Source organism: Solea solea, chromosome 6 (genome assembly GCF_958295425.1).
Source record: "Solea solea chromosome 6, fSolSol10.1, whole genome shotgun sequence".
NCBI lineage: Eukaryota > Metazoa > Chordata > Actinopteri > Pleuronectiformes > Soleidae > Solea > Solea solea.
This window is the reverse complement of record NC_081139.1, coordinates 19,590,864-19,604,940: the sequence shown is the minus strand read 5'-3', so window position 1 is coordinate 19,604,940 and position 14,077 is coordinate 19,590,864. Positions and strand designations below refer to the sequence as shown.

Genomic DNA, 14,077 nt, shown 5'->3' with positions numbered 1-14,077 from the left:
CAGATTTTTTAAAATAGCTAACTTAATTTAGTTGCAGGTCTGAATGTTATGTTCGTAAATAAGACATTGCCTTGGACATCAGATTATTTTTTATTATCATTTATACTATTTCTTTACATAACTGTACCAATTTGCTGCCTTTCTGCTTTAAGTCAATTCCGTAATCAAATCTCTAGTATTTATTTTAAGATTGTTAATCAGTAAAAGATATAAAAAGTCAAAGGGGCTCAATATATTGAACATGCACTGGGAAAAAAAAAAGAAGACAAAACCTGTTTGATCAGTTTACTCAAAATTGCATTGCACCCCTAACCCTTCCAAAACAAATATATATATAAAAAAAGTAAGGTGGCAGAATTAAACACAGAGTAACAGTAGAGAAGCATCATCTCTTTTATAGCATTTACATCTTCAAACATGTCAGATACAGTTGTCCAGTTTTTACATGTTGAAATATACTTATTTTAAAGTTTTTACTCTCGTCGTCCTCTCTCTACGATAATATCGCATCACTCCTAAAGGTCGGGTCATACTTTACGTGTCCACATGTGTGCAGATGTCCATGAGGGGATCGTATGTCCACTTTGGACAGTGTATACTGAAAAATCCAGTCTGTTCTATAGAACAAATCAGGTAATGATGCGGCGTGACCTGACGTGGACAAATAAACGTATATGCACACCTCCAGTTTACGCACTGTGTAGCTCAAACCGTTCAAGTCAAGTTGGTGGCACTAACTTGTTTCAGTCAAAAGAGATTTCAAAGAAGACATGCTTGAGGTTATAAAAGGAAGTCCGCCAGTACTCAGTGCTCATTGAATACGAGGAAACACAAATGTGGGTGATTTCCTGGTGAGAAATTGCCGCTACTGGAATGGAACGTGAGATTTAGAGACGCCTTCCTCTTAATCTTGAATTTGCTGTCGCCATCGCCATCATTGTCGCCTTCGTCTTCCTGTGTTTAGTGTATTTCTGTGGCATTACAGCACCACATACAGGCCTGGCATATATGCTACAGTGTTTAAAGTTGTTTTGGGGGTTTTGTGACGGCTAACTTTAAGAATGAAAAAAAAGTTCAGTTTCTGTGTGAATAATGCTCTAGTAAACACATGTGGGGCACTAGACTGAATGGAAATGCAAAGCCGCTCTCCGCGGACTGCGCCAGGTATGACCCAGCCCTAATGAATTAATTTATGACTTTCATAATCTTTTTAGAATTTGACATAAGTACAAAACACACCAGTGAAAAAATGTGTATTTCAAACCCAAAAAAGGTAGGAGATGCCATTACACAGCACTGTTAAGAAAAGTTAATAACTCCCAAACAGTGAAATATAGTGTATACAAGAACATCTTTATATATTAGCTCTGTTTGTCGTAACCCTCCACCTTTGACACAAGAAGTGACACAGAATACAAGTGGGTGCTAGAAGAGAATGGTCATTTTCTGTTGGATCTCTGGTTATTGGTCACACCTCTTCCAAATATATACAGCTAGATTAATTTCAGGTTATGTACAGGTATACAGGACAATGCATACACTGCAATTCTATTCAGCATCCTTCAGTATAAATAATCATGGGGTGTGGATAGAGACAAAATTGTTACCCGACAACAGCACAATACCATGTGACCAAACAGGCTCTCTTCTCTATAATCACCGGATACCCTTCATGTCTGTAGTGCACATACTGTACATTATTAAAGAAAGGGAGTTATGTACCCAGTCACCAGAAGGGGGCAGCCCTGGCTCTTATTCCACATGGGTCCACAGGGAAATGAGTTTTCATCAGTCATTTATCCTGGAAGAGTCTCTGCATCATGGATTATCACATGACCACTGATGTAATGATGAGTTCATTCCCATCCTGCACCCGTACAGTCCTTTCCAGTCCAGTCTGCCTTGGTCATTTCAGGAAGACGACGTAGAAACCCATAACAGCACAGGAAATCGCCACGGCAATGTGAAGCCGCGTCCCAATAACTGCAGCTGGGAAAAAAATACAGGAGGATCAAGAAAATGATTTAAAAAAAACTGCAGGAAAATAAAAACAAATGTTAATTTTAACAAATTATTAAATTGTGGATTACTTTCGATATTCATCAAATAGGTATCTGGTCCATAAAATGTCAGAAAAGGTTGATCAGTGTTTACAGAACCTTGCAATGATGATGTTCTCAAATGTCTTAAAATATTCAATTTGAATGATTTCTTTATTTAATTGAGCAAATAAACTAGAACATATTCACATTTAAGAAGGAGAAAATCAGAGAACTTGTTTTAATCATTTAAAAAACATTACTTGGTTAATCATTAATTAATGCAGCTCTAAATAAAAGGATAAAAAAAAGGCAGAGGTTTAAGTCTACTGACTCTGCTCAGTCCAGAGCTGCTGAGAGCTGGCACAGGACCATGTGAACATGTCCTGTCATGATTATCCTGACCATAGTTGCAATAATTAAAAAAATATGCTTTTTACATACAAAAGAAGTTAAACGTAACTGGGTGGAGCCTTCTCTCTGTGCTTAATTTGGTTTGTGTCTGTAAAAATGTGCACAAAGAGAGATGAATGTCTAGACTAGTTGGGTGGCATAATTACTATCTCTTTCTTCTTCTTGTGCTCATTATACAACATGAATTATCACAATTGTCTGTATGCTGCAGGAGTTGTTTACAACTCTTACTTCAAAACTCAAAAAATATGTAATTTGCCCTAAACTAAAATGAAAATAGGCTGAATATAGTAACTAGTAAATGACAAGTTATGTCATCAGAAGTACAGCTGAGCTACTGGTCAAATATGTTAACTCGTATAAAGACGAATCCCTCGCATTTTCTACATCATCTATGGGTTAATGTTCATCTGCCCTGCTGCACTGGTGATGAGCAGAACCCCAAAGGCTGGCAGGTGGCTGGTAGGCGGGTGTAGTGGAGTAGCTACAGCCTCCATATTCTCATCCACATTTCCCAGTGAGGAGCTGAGAGTACTGAGAGTTGAACCACTGAACAGAGGCATGAGACTGATACCGTGAGGCCCCAACTTCTCCTTCTCCTCCACAGGTAGGATAGCACATTTAACAAGCTAGACTTGTCTGGATGAGGGCAACACCTGCAGTTCAGGATCCTCCTGACAATGATCAACTTAGTGCACTAGTTGCAAGATCTGCAGCTCTTGAAAGAGGCTTCTCCATAAATACTATGCTTCCCATGTAAGGCGCAGGTAGATTTCACACTGGTGATGAACTGCTCACCGGTGTCACACTACATTCACACCCGCCTAAGTAAATGCACCAGGGTTAAATTTAACCAAACTAAACAAGGGTGATGTGAAGACACCCTTAGATTTATATTGTGTAGGGATATGTTATGTAGTGGATCAGCATGTGGTTCTAATTCACACATTTACCTTTATAGAAGACGCCCCACACTCCTTTCTTCTCTGACAGCAGCCAGCTGTTGAGGCGAGGCACCTTTTTGAGGTAGGCACACGTGCATATGAACAGCAGGCCAAACACCAGGATGCCATCGAAAGAGTACACTACAGAAGAGAGGAGGATCACATTTACAGAATACATGACTGTAAGCTGCATGTTTGTTTATTTATGTATAATAGAATAGAATAGAATAGAATATACTTTATTAATCCCTTGCGGGAAATTCTTGAAATACATAATTTTATGTGTATAAAATCATTTGTACGAGCAATACAATCCAGTTATGTTGCTGTTGATGTTACTCCACTTATCTACTGCATCAATCAAGAGCTGGGAAACATTATCACGTTACAAAAATAAAAAGTTTCCTATTTGTCAGTACCTTAACGAAAAGAAGTCTGCTTATTACAGATTAAGTTTTGCTCCTGAGTGAAGAGTTAAGTTGAAGAACCCACTCTTGATTTTAATATTTATAACCATTTAACAAATATGAGGCAAAACATTTAGTATCAATTATGTGTTGCATCTCAAACTAAGCTTACACAATGTATAACAATTTTAATGATTAAACTATTGCTCAGACCTACTCTAAACTTACTTGTTCCCTCTGTGTTTGTATTTGTTTTTCAATTTTCATTGTTGTTTTACTGTTGTTGACATCATTTATTGTACAGCACTTTTTAACTGTGTTGTGAAAGGTGCATTTTAGATGAAGTTTATTTTGTTTATGATTACTACTCATTGATTTGTTGAATTCCTGACCAACAGCTGCAGATACGACAACTGTCATTCTTGCTGCCATGATAAGCAGTGGACGAGCACAGAAAAGAAGCTTTAAGGACCAGAGTGAGTAAAATGCTGACACATTGTGCGTGAGTGTCGTGGTCTAACTATAGCTACCTGAATAATTCGATTTAGCTGCCCAATGCTACTTAGCATGTTGCTTTGTAGCTACACAAAACACGGCGTTTCCAGCACTGAGTGGTTTTAAAAACATACGGTTTGACAGCAATGGGGGGAAATAGTTCAGCAGGTCTGCAACTGTAATAAAGACGCGACGAGACATGGGTGAAGATATTGAAGACGAAAAATCTGTTTTTAATGCTAACAAACTTGACAGTGCCGATCGGGGCCACGTCTACAGCTAACCTAGCTTTAGCCTCCGTGGCTAAGTAGTCTTAACTTACGTGACTAACGGCTCTGTCAGCGGGTTTAACCATACCGTTCACCTACCATTGGTCATGTTCGCAGCTTTCTCTCTTCGACGATGTTATGTGACCCGGGTTTCTTTAACTTAAAAGTCCATCATGGCGTATAAAGTAGAGAAACGATGCAACCCCCCTCACAATCTGTCAGTTGACAGTTCCGCTTTCACTGGCGTACATTCTTCTTCTTCTTCTCTTAAATGTTGTGTTTGTTGTTGGGGAACTGTGTTTTACCGCCCCCTATTGGACAAGGAAAGACTATGATAGTATATGTCGTTCAATTTTTCTATATATTGTTTTATTTTTTTTCATTTTCAATAAATTATGATCTATATATATATGTGTACATACATATTATTTAATAGACTATGAGTCTGTAATAACAACTGAACTGCAATCATTACATGTCATTTAGCAGACACTTTGATCCAAAGCGCCTTACAATGGAATTGAGTACAATCAGCCAGGGGTGGAGTCGAACTTGCAACCATTGCAACCATGATGTCTTTCGTACACAGGGTACTGGTCTTAACCACTGAGCCACTCCACCCCACTTGCTCGCAATCGAATGAAGTGTGTGGACTAAAAAACACAGCACATCCATTTAGGCACTGTTAAATGACATATTATTAATGTAATATATATTAATGAATGTATGGATAAATAAATGAGTGAACAAATAAAAGAATAAATAAGTATAGAACTGCATGAAATAAATGAATGTAAGATATTCATTATATATTAATTATATATATATATATATATATATATATATATATACATACATATATATACATATATATATAATGAATACATAAATAAAAGAATAACTAAGCTGTTTTTGATGTCCTTTAATTCTGTCTCTATCAAAAGTTGTTGTAACTGTCTTGTGGGTTAGGGTTTTTACAACTGTCGTTTACTTATATCTCTTGTTTCTTTAACTTTACTTCCTGTATGTTGTTTTTATGACTGTATGATTCTTTTTCTAATTTTTAGTTTTTTTCCACCTTAAATTTCCCCTAAAGCAGTAAAACAAATAATCCTATCTCTCTGTCTACCTTAAAAGCTCTCCTCTGTGTTTATATTCTATTCTCTTAATTCCTCCATATGGCGTTACTGTCTCTGGCACAAGAGAAGTTTGTCGAGAACAAAGGTGGAACAAAGGGTCGTCTTATTAAGACTGTAAAGACTTAATAAGATTTGACCGCACTGGACAGTGAAGTGCACCTGTCACTGTAAAAGCTGCAGCTTCTTGACAACAACACTGAGCTTCTCCTGTTGTTTCTCCTGCATAAGCTTTTCGCTCCTGTAGACGATGCGTCTCTACCATTGCACACAGGTAAGACTGACTCTAACACCTTTTATGAACAAATTGATATAATTACCATTTGTTTTATTATGTAATATCGAGTAAAAAACATACAAGCAAGTTTTAATTGTCTGCACCTCTGTTGGGACCTTGAATTAAGTTTCTTATGTGATTAGAAAGTGTTTGCAAAGAAACTAACTCTTTTCATCCGTTTAAAAAAAGAATTAGTTATGTTTTTGAGAAAGATTCATCTGTATGTTTTCAACATAAATTCGATTCGATTTCTTGATGTGTTATTTTGAAGATTCTCTTTTGGGTGGACGTAAGAGAGGCATTTTAACACAACACAATGACACAATTGAAAGAAATGAACAACAAGGTGAAAAACACAATCCATAATTTGTTAAAGAAGAGAATAAAAGAAATGAAAAAATGACTAAATCAAGTTGACAGATTAAATTAAAGAGTAAAAGGGTAAAATAAATTAAAATATATATAATGGAATAATAAATAAGGTACTTAAATTAGTACAAACTATGGAGAATGTTTGAGATCATTTTGCAGGTGGCAGAAAAGATTTTACAGTTACTCAGATTTTTACAAATTTCAAAGAGCATCTCGTAGATATAAAGACTTGTCTGTCCTCTGTTCTTTCAGGTGTCTCAAAAAGTGGGCCATCGAAACAAAAAAGGTAAGACATAAACTTCATATATACACAATATTCAAACCTGGTCACAAATCAAAACACGATGAAAATGAAATGAAAATTTTCTACCAACAAAAGTTCTTACCACACTGTTTATAGGATTAAAGGCTGTAAATGATATGTGACGTGTGTGAATGAGTGAATTAAGCACAAGTATCTTACCAGAAAATGAATTTGGTAGAGGTTGAAGTCACTATTTATAATATTACTGAAGTAAAAGTCTTAAAGTATATGACATTTACTTTATCAAAAACATCAAAAGTATCTTTTCTTTCTTAACCCCAAAACTATAGTGTAAAGCAGCTCATCAAGACTAGAAAAACTTTATAAATAAATACAGACCATTACCAATTCTTCTTCTGATTTTATTTGGTAGGAAGTAGTAAGTACAACACTGGTCGTTTATGTATCTCAGAGAGACATCACTGCTGGATGGTCCAACATCACCAGGTGATGGAGAGTCACCAACAACAACAGCAGCAGCAGGAGCATGACGACAGGCTTGACCTCATCAGGCCCAGGAAGCTGCCAAATCCAGTTCTGGCTTCACACCAACACAGAAACCTTCACCGAGAGCTTCTTTTCTGCCACAGGCGGTGAGAATGTCCTGAGCCCCTGAATGATCTGAGCACATCAGGAGCAGCTTTAAGCTGATCTGTGTTAACGACCGTCTGCTGTAGCACAAGTTCAACCCAGTTTTACTTTATGTCAACTCTGTCTGTGTCTCCATGTGTCAGATGTAAGCAGTGTTGTAACGTAACAAATACTTTGCAGTGGTACTTCTTGAAGGCGGTGATTGAGCATGGAGCTCATTGTATCACTGACTTTCTTATCATACCTATGGACCTCTGGATGTCATATGACTCAGTTGACTCCACCATGTTGGCAGAAAAAGCTCCTGCAAAATGCCGCACTGCTGTGCTTTAAATCCATGGTGATTGAGCAAAGTGTCACAGAATCTTACAATAATCCCAGGTGCTTTTCATGAAATGCCGTTGATTTGGTTGTGTAACGTCCACTACAGTACAGTGCTCAGTAATGCTGTTTTTTCTTGTTCTCCAGGGTTGTCCCTCTTGTGTCTCAGGTGGCAAAAAGAAAATGCATGTAATAAGCAGATTTAGTTTTCTGGTGCATGAAGCAGTATTATGACGTGATGCCGTTGCTCAAAATCTCACTCGTAGCTGTACGGTATATAAACATGGATGAAGTCTCAGTTAGAACAGTGAGGCTGAAGAAGTAGCAGTTAGCCACTAGGGGGCAGCTCCACTGACTGCAAAAAGAACTTAGCCTACTTCTTACTTGATTTATAACATTGTAAACATATTCCCAAAAACCCAACATGTTGCTGGTCATATCACAGATCTTAAGGCTTCAGTGCTGTGCACACACACATAGGAATCTTCCACTTACCCACCCCTTTCCCAAGAGCATCAGGGAACTATGATGGCCTTCCCAGAACAAGAAGGCATCTTGTTCTCCTTCATATCTCCTGTTTAGTGAGCTTACACTTCAAAAAAGGTACACCAAACATAGTTACATGTAATATATTCCGATTTCTACCAATAAACCCCTAAATGTTGCACACTTTAACAACCTTTAACGTTTGGTAATTATTAAGAGGAAGAGCGACAAAAAGCACTCCAGTGAAATTTATGCTAATTCTGAACTTAATCTCTCTTTTGGCATTATGTCCATGTGTCCTCAGGGGTCTCCTGCCGAGAAGAAAACCAGAGCTGCAGTGTGTCCTGGAACACAAACAGAGGGAGCAGCACAAGCAGAGGGAGCTGGCTCTCCGTCCTCTCTCTGATTTAGAGGCTAAGCTTCGCTCAAGGCGGCAGAGGATACAAGTTGTAAGTACTGGGAGCGAAGAGAGACAGCCACACGACCTGGAGATGACAGCATTTCAAATGATCTGTTATCTGTTTGGAGAGAGACTGCCTGCAGATATTTGTGGATAAATAATCTTATTTTAAGGACAATGTCCAAACCAGAGCATGACCAGCACCTTTCCTGTCTTGCAGTGTGAGATAGAGGAGAAGAAAAGGAACGAGAGCTTACGGAACATACCAGAGTTCATCCAAGTGAGAGGCACCTTGAAGCACGTCCAAACGTCTTCATCCTGACAACCAGAGCAGTTTCTTATACTACGGCTATGACAGAAAATGTTTTTTTCAGATTAGATTAGTAAACAAAGTTGTTGTTTTTTTTAAATGTTTAACACAAATCACCAGTAAATCATCAGCTTCAGATTCATTCCCTGTTTGGAAGTATTTTCATTTAAGTTGACAGTTCAAATGCAGTGTTCAGGGAGGACACAGGGCAAGATGGTCTTAAAATATCTTCATTTTCCTGTGACATTTGCACAAAAATGTGCCTGTGTCAAAAATGGCCAGATAAAGACCTGTAGCACAACTCCTTTTTTTGAAAGTGATTATTCAAGAGATAAATTACTTTCAAAAAAAGGTCTTAAAAACTCTTAAAATGGATTTGGATTTACACTAACACTAAAAAGTAAACAGAGGGTACACAAGGTAATGTCCTGAAATAAAATGTTTCCCACCTTGCACTAAAAGAATGAGAATATAAGAGACAATTTAACAAATATTTTTTTAATAAAACATCCAGGGAGACCGAGCATATAAATAAAACACTGAAACATAAATTGGATTGAACCAGGATTTGCAACAGTGAGGAAACAACAGTCACAGGAAACAAACTTGTGTGATTCCTCAGCTGTCTGCTGCTCTTTACTGTCTCGTCTCGTGCACTCAGAGCTGCTGCACACATTTTTAGGAGTGCCAGCTGGTCGGTGGTTTCTCAGGCACTATAACACACATACTCCTTAAAGCACAAAATGGAGGGGGTAAGAGCTTAGTTATGGGGACAAGTGGTAAAATGGGATTGAACCTAAAATGCCCCTTCCAAGATTTAAACAAAAATGGAGGCCTACCATGTTTCCAGAAATCTCACGAGTGGTGTGGACAACAGTAAACATACATACATGTATTAACGTGGATCTGTGCTGTAAACAAAGGTTGACAAATAAACTAAAATCTCTGTTAAGTTGTAATGTAAGTAATGAATAAGCGTGTGAGTGTTACTTTGGTAATGTAAATATTGTTTACAGGACTGTAAATAAAAAGTGGACGTCGTCTTTTGGTTGCAAAACTCGCTCCTGTATTTGCGATTCGATCGGTGCCATGTTCGTTTAAAATTCACAGTTCACAGACGTCACCTGCAACCACACCGAGTCCAAGCATATCTGTCGCACATTGTCATCTATTTCCGTCTAAATTTGAACACAATTTACAAAGGCGACATCATGCTCTATAGAAGAAGAGGTGAAACCATTAACTCTTTGAGAAAGAAGCTCAATTTCACATTAACTTCCATTCAAATCGCATTATATTTGCAACCAGCAGAGTTGCCCCCTAGGGGCTAACTGCTACAATGACTAAGGCCCGCTGAACAAAACACATTCAGTGGTTTTCTCTTTACACACTCCGTGCAAATCAAAACACCTCATACATTGCGTACTGTAAACATCTATGTGAACAAATGTATTATGTAAATAACACATGATTTTCCCCCTGACATTATTTTTAAATACACATCTTTGCTCACACCCTCTCTCTCTCTGTACCAGTGTAAATAAATTAACAATAAATAAAATACAAAAGAAATTTGCTTTCACAAACAAATGTAGACATCATGGCAGGATTTTAACAAAATGTGTTTTCCCACTTCTATCAACTACAATTTCATATATTTTTTTTTTTTTATATTGAGTAAGAGGGAGAGCAGAAGAAGCGGAGTCAGTAGAGAGAAGTAGACCCATCACTGTGGTGAACTGGAGGCAGGAGACATTATCATTGGTTAGAATAACAAGGCCAAAGGAGTTTACAAGGAGGAAGTTGGTTTTTGATCCAAGAGTCACGGGATAATAGTTCTCAGTCAGTCCATATTGGCAGTGACGTGCCATTTTAAGTTGTGAACTTGTGCTTGTCATCAAAGTAGGGACCACATTTAGTATTGAGAACACATTAGATGGTTTGTTTGACTTCCTAATGTGACCTCTTTAACACTTCATGCAAAGCGTCTGTAGTTTATGAATGTTTATGAATACAGAAAAATAGAGAGAGATTTAGAGGCTGTTGTTTTTTCCTGTATCAACGTAAAACCCAGCTCAAAAAACAGTTTTGATAGAAAAAAAATCTATTTTTCTTTTGTTGTTTTCTAAATGCGGCACTTAATTGGTGGCAATTAACGGCCCTGTTTTCTGACTGAAGCAGCTTTTTAAGATACAGTATGAGGGGACTAAGAAAGTTTTCTGTTTTTAACTTGACATCATGCTTTTAAAATGGATTGAACACTGTAACAGTATCAGACAAAACAACACCACTTATTTTATATATATTTTTTTGTCCCCTTCAAGCCTTGCTTATTCTGTTTTCATCTTTGCCAAAATGATCACTCAATTTACAGGACAAATTACCTAAACCTAAGGCAATAACGAGCATAGCATTTATCACGTTTTTCACCCTCGGGTGCTTATTATGACACGAAACATTATGACACAATATGGGGCAGCCGTGGATCAGTGGCAGAGGAGGTCGTCAATCCCAGGCTCTGTTAATCTACATTAGGCTGTCATGTTTTTGAAATAATATTTCATGACATGCTTTACATATTTGAATACTTCCCCTCACACATACACAAACGTGACATGATTTATTATTACGGAAAGTTGTCCGTGAGGCTTCCTCCGCCGCTTCACTTGGGTGAAGCTAACAGCTAAACTACCAGGTCAGTCGGCAGATTTGTTCATTACTTTGCTATATATGTTACAGCACTCAAAATACCTACACATGCTGTTTTCCAGATGCCTTGGCCGTGATTGTCTGCTCATCTTCTTATTTTTCTGACGGGCCAAGGGGGCATTCAGCTACCTTAAAAGGTCTGATGGGCTTCTAGGATGTCTATTTTAAACTCAAACAGGATTTTAAGGTCTGACTTTGAAATTTCCCTCCCAAGTTTGAATTAATATCTGAATTTCGGATTAAAAAGTGACTGCCCTACCACACAGTAACTATGAGGAACACAAAGTCATCTGTGGCTTCTTTGACATCATGGATTCACAGACACTATCCCTTACTTCTGTACATATTTAGAGGACATGAATTAAAAACCAGTTTCTACCATGTAAAAAGACAAAAGCTATGGGATGCCATCCTTCCTCTGGCAACACTGTGAGGGTGGCACGCTCCAGTCATAGACGTATGACAATCGTAGCTTGACTTCCTCTTTGCAAAGCCTGCCGTCACGCTGCAGAGTCTGGTGTTTTTCCAACATGTCCTCCAAGCTCTGCTTATGCGTCACCAAATATTTGTTGTTGCAACCACGTGACTTATACTCCGTGTCAAAGCGTGGGTCATGTGTCCGGCGAACGTCAACTGGTGCCAACCAGGCGCCAAGTGACACATCTTCACTCTGCCACGTCTTAAAGTAAGCAGCATTCAGATGTACATAATGCACCAGGTCAGCTGAGAGGATGTAGCCCCCACCCAGTGCGTACGGTAAGTAGTAGTCACAAAGCTCCCAAGCACTTTCCCGCCACTTGCCGGCTGTTTTCACTCGGCCCCTCCCTGAGAAGAAGCCCCAGTACAACTGGCTGGGCTCTTTCCCCTTCAGCTCCTCTTTAAGCAGGTCCAAGCGAGCAAACGTATCATCGTCTGCTTTAAGAACAAACTTGAACTCCACATTCTGGTCCAGCCAGGAGTACATGTGGATCAGCTTCAGTGTTAAGTTCTCGTACGAATCTCGTAAGTCAGGCAGTAAGAGCAGGTCTTTGTGCCGTCCTTGCTCTGTGTTAAGGTTCTGAAGGTCCTCGCTGGGAAGGCCCTGAGTTCCCACCACAAACATGGCCAGAACATCAGAGTCCCGCTTGGCAAGCCAGGTGCTTCGGATGATACTCCTCCGCTCTGTGTACTTAGGTCCAGTTGTGATGAGGACCACAAGGAATGCAGAGTCTTTCACTGTAGAGGGAGGATTATGCTGCTCTGGATGGGATTGCAAAGCGTTGGCACGGGGAGCCTGGCCTGGGGGACCTGGGTGTCCCTGCTTCAAGGTTTCTGAGGTACATTTGGCCAAGAAGACAAGAACTATGGCAAAGCTGCAAACTGTTCCAATAACCAGGGCTGTCTTGTGGCGGCACACAAGACGGAACAGATTCATGTTGCTGTGTCTGGTGTGAAAAACACAAAAGATATGCAAATCAAAATATGAATTTATCATCGTATTGAATTTATCAAGTCAGTAAAAAATATATGTTTCTTACAATTATGCATAGACATTACAGATGTAAACAAATATGGGTATCAGGAAATGTCAGACTAGTATGACAGTCTAGTTCTTAGTTTTAAGACATGATGATTTTAATCAACTGAAGCAATAAAGCAGGTTAACAACGTAACCTCGCAACATCAGCAACAACAGTGACACTGTAGCGCCACCTGCTTGCTAAATCGCATATATATGTATGTGTGTGTGTGTGTGTGTGTGTGATAAATCCAGAAGAACGTGTCAGTTACCTTGAGTAAAAAGAAGCTGTCCGGTGGATAATGCAGGCAGGGCTGGCTGGCCACACACACACAGCAGCAGCAGCAGCAGCTGCTGTGGAGCTAACGTTAGCTACCAGGATAATAAGAGCCTCAGTTGCTGCTGCGCACTTAGCGAGCTCACTCCACTGACTGTCAACACACACAAGCTGCTCATGTTGATCCAAAACACAGATGGAAACAACACAGCTCAAACTACAGGTTACAATGAGCAGTTAAATGTGAGGCTGTAGGAGCTGAGGCAGATTTTTAGCATCTTTCCTATTTTCTTTAGTGACTGGCTCAGTTGTGTGCGCCTGTGACGACGAGGCAGAAACCGGAAGTGACGCCCCTAAGAGAGGCGGGGCTATTTTTTATTTGCTTTAACTTTTCTTATATACAATAAAACACTTATTAGAGACATAACATTAAAAAAAACTAATCCATAAAGGACAGAACATAACACAAAGATAAAAACGTAGGGGGGGCTGCAATAATTATTCAATTTATCTATTATCAACCGCATACCAAACCCTTTTGATAATTAACCATTCAATTAAATCCAATCCAAACAAGTTTCCCGATGTCCCATTGTACCAAATATGATATCTAAACCAAGGGGGGCTAAACATCTACAACTCACAATAAAAAGTCGTATGGGCACATTTTTAATAAAGATTATGTCAATAATAGAGATTCAAAGTTTATTGTCATATGCACAGTAAGGAAACATGTTTCCTTGGACAAGTGTCCAATTCAGTTTTTGAAGCTGGGGCTCATGAACCATCCTTTCTGACATGTAAGGGCCACAATCGTTCCCTGACACT

The 14,077-nt window shown here is 38.8% G+C and overlaps 3 protein-coding genes across 3 annotated transcripts; 1 reads left to right on the top strand and 2 right to left on the bottom strand.

The window, feature by feature from the left end:
- Positions 1-271: 271 nt before the first annotated feature.
- Positions 272-4,828, bottom strand: tmem167b (transmembrane protein 167B). Its single transcript, XM_058631740.1, has 3 exons — positions 4,668-4,828; positions 3,407-3,538; positions 272-1,989 (listed from the first exon to the last, which is right to left on the bottom strand). The coding sequence occupies exons 1-3, from the start codon at positions 4,675-4,677 to the stop codon at positions 1,907-1,909; spliced, it is 225 nt and encodes a 74-aa protein (XP_058487723.1). The 5' UTR covers positions 4,678-4,828; the 3' UTR covers positions 272-1,906.
- A 1,062-nt stretch (positions 4,829-5,890) lies between these two features.
- si:ch211-160o17.6 (protein FAM107B) lies at positions 5,891-9,706 on the top strand. The gene is made up of 5 exons (XM_058632657.1): positions 5,891-5,978; positions 6,606-6,639; positions 7,031-7,250; positions 8,360-8,504; positions 8,676-9,706. Exons 1-5 carry the CDS (start codon positions 5,955-5,957, stop codon positions 8,775-8,777), a joined length of 525 nt encoding a protein of 174 aa, XP_058488640.1. The 5' UTR covers positions 5,891-5,954; the 3' UTR covers positions 8,778-9,706.
- Positions 9,707-9,736: 30 nt separating this feature from the next.
- Positions 9,737-13,587, bottom strand: b3galt6 (UDP-Gal:betaGal beta 1,3-galactosyltransferase polypeptide 6). The gene is made up of 2 exons (XM_058632656.1): positions 13,245-13,587; positions 9,737-12,898 (listed from the first exon to the last, which is right to left on the bottom strand). Exon 2 carries the CDS (start codon positions 12,886-12,888, stop codon positions 11,872-11,874), a length of 1,017 nt encoding a protein of 338 aa, XP_058488639.1. The 5' UTR covers positions 12,889-12,898; positions 13,245-13,587; the 3' UTR covers positions 9,737-11,871.
- Positions 13,588-14,077: the final 490 nt, after the last annotated feature.

What these genes read in the sequence shown, in the direction of transcription:
- tmem167b (XM_058631740.1), bottom strand. An exon ending in GTGGGGCGTCTTCTATAAAG is followed by an intron (nt 1,990 to 3,406) that starts GTAAATGTGTGA and finishes TTTTTTTCCCAG; the next exon opens with CTGCAGTTATTGGGACGCGG.
- si:ch211-160o17.6 (XM_058632657.1), top strand. Translation starts at nt 5,955, where the DNA reads ATGCGTCTCTACCATTGCACACAG. An exon ending in GTCTCTACCATTGCACACAG is followed by an intron (nt 5,979 to 6,605) that starts GTAAGACTGACT and finishes CTGTTCTTTCAG; the next exon opens with GTGTCTCAAAAAGTGGGCCA. An exon ending in GGGCCATCGAAACAAAAAAG is followed by an intron (nt 6,640 to 7,030) that starts GTAAGACATAAA and finishes TTTATTTGGTAG; the next exon opens with GAAGTAGTAAGTACAACACT.
- b3galt6 (XM_058632656.1), bottom strand. Translation starts at nt 12,888, where the DNA reads ATGAATCTGTTCCGTCTTGTGTGCCGCCACAAGACAGCCCTGGTTATT.